Source organism: Olea europaea, chromosome 14, assembly GCF_002742605.1.
Source record: "Olea europaea var. sylvestris chromosome 14, O_europaea_v1, whole genome shotgun sequence".
In the NCBI taxonomy this organism is placed as follows: Eukaryota; Viridiplantae; Streptophyta; class Magnoliopsida; order Lamiales; family Oleaceae; genus Olea; species Olea europaea.
Window position 1 is genome coordinate 16,757,650 of NC_036250.1, and position 4,530 is coordinate 16,762,179.

General features: G+C 39.6%; 1 protein-coding gene across 1 annotated transcript; it reads right to left on the reverse strand.

Annotated features, from left to right (window-relative positions):
- Positions 1–261: 261 nt before the first annotated feature.
- On the reverse strand, positions 262–3,880 carry LOC111409339 (phospho-2-dehydro-3-deoxyheptonate aldolase 1, chloroplastic-like). The gene is made up of 5 exons (XM_023039389.1): positions 3,252–3,880; positions 2,452–2,729; positions 1,863–2,139; positions 1,516–1,761; positions 262–679 (listed from the first exon to the last, which is right to left on the reverse strand). Exons 1-5 carry the CDS (start codon positions 3,807–3,809, stop codon positions 428–430), a joined length of 1,611 nt encoding a protein of 536 aa, XP_022895157.1. The 5' UTR covers positions 3,810–3,880; the 3' UTR covers positions 262–427.
- Positions 3,881–4,530: the final 650 nt, after the last annotated feature.

Below are 4,530 nucleotides of genomic sequence, written 5' to 3' on the forward strand. Positions count from 1 at the left end.
ACTTTGTCAGACCAAGTAGGGAGCGCTCGGACCCTGTCCAGTTGGAAGCACATCCTGCGATTAACCGGACTGTGTGAAGAGGGGCCGGATCACAGACCCAAGGATTAGTCTAGAATAGGACACCTTGTAAAAAAAAAAAATATATATATATATATATATATACACACCAACCATGATATGAAATAAATATGTTTATTGCTTGTCTCGTGAAGTCGCAAATATGAGGACCATCTCAATGCAAATAAATATACACACCAACCATGATATGAAATAAATATGTTTATTGCTTGTCTCGTGAAGTCGCAAATATTCACTCTTCCAGAGATACACAAAGTACATAAAATTGTTTTCCGACTAAAATTTTTCAAGACGAATATTTCTGGTGTAATATTTCAGAAGTCATATATTGACGGATCTTGACGCCAATCTATAGCCTAATACCAGATGCAAGCCGCCTCTTTCTTAGGCGCTCTGCAATTATAAAGGCAAGCTCAAGAGATTGCGAAGCGTTAAGCCTAGGGTCACAGTGGGTGTGGTAGCGTGAGCTCAGGTCATCAAATGTAACAGTCTGTGATCCTCCAATACATTCTGTAACATTTTGGCCTGTCATCTCCAAATGCACTCCACCCGGGTGGCTCCCCTCTTGCTCATGTACATCAAAGAATGCTCTCACTTCCGCCTGATGCCAAAAGATAAATATCCAGAAAATCACATGAGCTGTGTGCGTTGCATTGATAACATTACGAGAAATGAAAACAAATTCTCGTATATGGATTAAAAAAGGATAAAAGAAAGAACAAAGTAGTCACAAACAAAAAAAAAAAAGTACCTACTGTACCTACAAGAGTAGATATGTCCAACTCATAGATAAAGACACACAACCACCCATTAACTACTGAAGTTTCATGATGGAAGAAATGAGTTTCCAAATGATAAAATGCAACCAATCACACATGAACATAATTATCAGGCTGCTTCTTTTTCTCATACCTAATCCTCTGGCACAATTCGAAGTGGTTTAGATACTCAAAGCATCTGTAAGCTACTGTAATTACTAATTACTCAGCTAATTTAGAACATGTGTTTTTCTTTTTACCATGGTACGATTAGAAATATAGCTGCTCAAAAAAGCTAAGGTCAATCAGCAATATTATTTTCATATTATGTCTTGTTAGGTAAATTAATTTTGAATAGCATCACCAGCAGAGCAAAAAATGCAGCGAAATTAAGTACTAAATGTTAAATCCCACCACAAAAGGCTGTTAATAAATGTAAAATCAATAAGCATTCGGAATCAACTTCAAAAGATATTATCGTCTGACATCTTATACATAAATTTAAGCCAGTAAAAAATTGTAGTTATTGAATTGGCTTCTTGAATGTGCAACTGCAACTATGTACGTGTGAGATCTAATAACACTAACAGTTTTTTCATGGCCAGTTATTCTTTTCAAGTACCACAGCAAAGAATATAAAAATTAAGCTTAGGTTCATGAAGAATGATCAAGGAAGTACCCTGATGGCATCAAAGGGGCGAGTTTTTAAACCACAAGGAGCTTTGATAGTGTTTCCATGCATAGGATCAGAGACCCAAGTAACAATTTGCCCCGCCCTTCGAACTGCCCTGACTAAATGAGGAAGTTTCACCCTCATATTCTCTGCTCCCATCCTTGTGATGATCGTAATCCTTCCTGGTTTATTTTCAGGGTTGAAAATCTCGATGAGTTTGACAAGTTCATTTGGATCCATTTTATCACTCACCTGTGAAAACAATGATTTCTTATTAGCAAATCCTAGTATAAATATAAAAAAAACCAGTGTCAGAAGTGCAGTAGCGAACGAAAATGTCTTTGTGTCATCACCTTAATACCAAGGGGGTTAGCAATTCCTCTCAGGAACTCAACATGGGCTCCATCCAATTGCCTTGTTCTTTCCCCTACCCAAAGGAAATGGGCAGAACAGTCATAGTATCGACCAGATGTAGAATCAAGCCTAGTAAGTGATTGCTCGTAAGGTAAGAGCAAGCACTCATGTGACGTCCAAAAATCGGTGGTCTTCATGACAGGATGGTCCATTGTAAGTCCAGCAGCTTGCATAAATCCCAGGGCCTCATCAACTCGATGTGCTAGTTCACGGTACCTGCCATCCAACGACCAACATAATTCTATAACCATCTAAATGTATTTAAACCTAGCACGAAACGTGGCAATCCAATTTATCCAAGTTAAAACGAATATGTCAGCAAACCAACAAGAAAAACTTTTCCAACAGATTCCCCACGTGTTTCATGAAAAGCAAAATAAAAAACATCCAATTCAAAAGGACAAAGATGTCAATAAGTTCAAGAAAGCAACTTTAAAATCAGTACTCACCCAAAAATAAAAAAATACAAAATAAAAAATCTCAGTCAAATTTGAAATAGTAGTCAACAAAAGACTGCGGTGAACAAACCTATCACCCTGCTCACTGGACTCGGTGAAATCAAGGTTCCACTGAGTAACCCTCTGCATTGCGGCATATCCTCCTGTGGCGAAAGCCCTCAAAAGATTCAGGGTGGCAGCAGATTGGCAGTAAGCTCTGATCATCCTCTGAGGATCCGGAATCCTCGACTTTTCATCAAAAGCATCACCATTTATGTTGTCTCCCCTGTAACTCGGCAACTTCACACCATTCTTCTCCTCAAATCCATCTGACCTTGGTTTCGCAAATTGCCCAGCCATTCTTCCCACCTATTTCGTCAGCAACAAACCTCTAAGATTAATTTGACTCAATCCTAAAATTCATATAAAATCACAGGAGGGGAAAAAATAATAATAATAATAATAATGATGATTTGGCTCAACCTTCTCTCTCCAGATCAAGAATGTACAAATTGATCGAAATCTATTTTTGGAGTTCTTATAACGTACAACAAATGCCAATCTAAAATTACTAATCTACAATACTAACGTGGAAATTTCAATTATCTAGCATTGAAGGCAAGATCTAAACAAGTACTAGTGGCCCTCGAGTCTGGAAAAGAGATTAGTTCAAGTCTCGCCACCACTCATATGCCAAACATTTGATCACAAAAAAAATCTGATGTTCTACATATAAGGGCTTGTGTTATAAACAAGAATAACGGGTTAATTAGAAGAATTTGTAACCAGCATACAAATTCATATCATCCCATCCAGAATCCAAATTTTAAACATTTTCAAGAGTATGATGAAAACACAACAAAAAGAGAAGGGGAAGTGTATAAAAATCACCTTGATGACAGGCATTTGGCCGCCAAACGTCAAGACGGCGCCCATTTGGAGAAGGATCCTGAAAGTATCCCTGATGTTATTAGCATTGAACTCCTTAAAGCTCTCAGCACAATCCCCACCTTGCAGAAGGAATGCATTGCCCAAGGCAGCCTCCCCAAGCCGCTCCTCGAGGCTCCGGGCCTCTCCTGCGAACACAATTGGAGGGAAGTCATCTAGGGTCTTAAGAACCGACTCAAGCTCCTCAACGTTCGGGTATTCCGGCAGCTGCAGCGCCTTCTTCGACTTCCAGCTGTCCAATGCCCATTTCTTGGAAGGAGCCTTGGTATCTACTGTGGCAGTTGCCGCGGAGGATGCAGCAGGCGGCGTTGGCTTGAGCGACTTGGATTCTGAAAGAATGGGATTTTTGTAATTTGAAGAGTCAGCAGCATGGACGGCTGAGATGTGTTTGACTGTGGATCTGACGGCAAGGGAGGAAGAATTGGCGTAAAGAGGATTTTGGGTTTGAGGAATGAGAAGACATTTGTTGGGAAGCAGAGAGTTACGTGCAGAGAGCGCCATTGGAGAGTGTGTTAGAAGACGGGAGGTTGTACCTTAGTGCTTGTTGGTGTCGTACCTGAGGAAATAGGGTGAATGCGGAGGGGTTTTTATACAATGAGGTTTTTGTTTGGTGAGAAGGGTGGGTTGATGATGGGACCCACGGGGTGTAGGGAGTTGGTGAAGGTGTAGATGAAGGAAGTAGTTGAGGGGTATTATAGTAATTTGGGCCATTCATTTGATAGTTAAGTCCAACGTCCTAAAAAGGCGTAATGCGTGGTAAGGCGTTGATGCAGAGCTAAGGCAATGCGAGATTAGGCGCCTTAGCCTCGCCTCGCGTCCGTTGACCGCCAAATACGCCACCAAGTAATTTGCTTGGCGCCTTACGCTCATTGACGCGCTATTTAGAACACTGATTAAGTCAATTAATAATGTTTCATGAACATTATAGGCGTTGATGCACTATTTAGAACACTAGTTAAGTCAATCAATAATGTTTCATGTACATTATAGTGTGCAGCTTTGTGTACATTACGTGTTGTGTACATTACGTGTCAAGCTCCAATTTGACAATTTTTTTATTATAAAAAAAAAAGTAGATTTTCCATTAATCACACGTTGTCAATTCGAAAGATGTGCACAATGATGTATAAAAAGAGTGTACAATTGGCTTCATTTTAAGTCAATCATTTGAGTATGATTTGATCTATTCTCATTACCTACTTTCGTTTCTTGTCTATTTGTT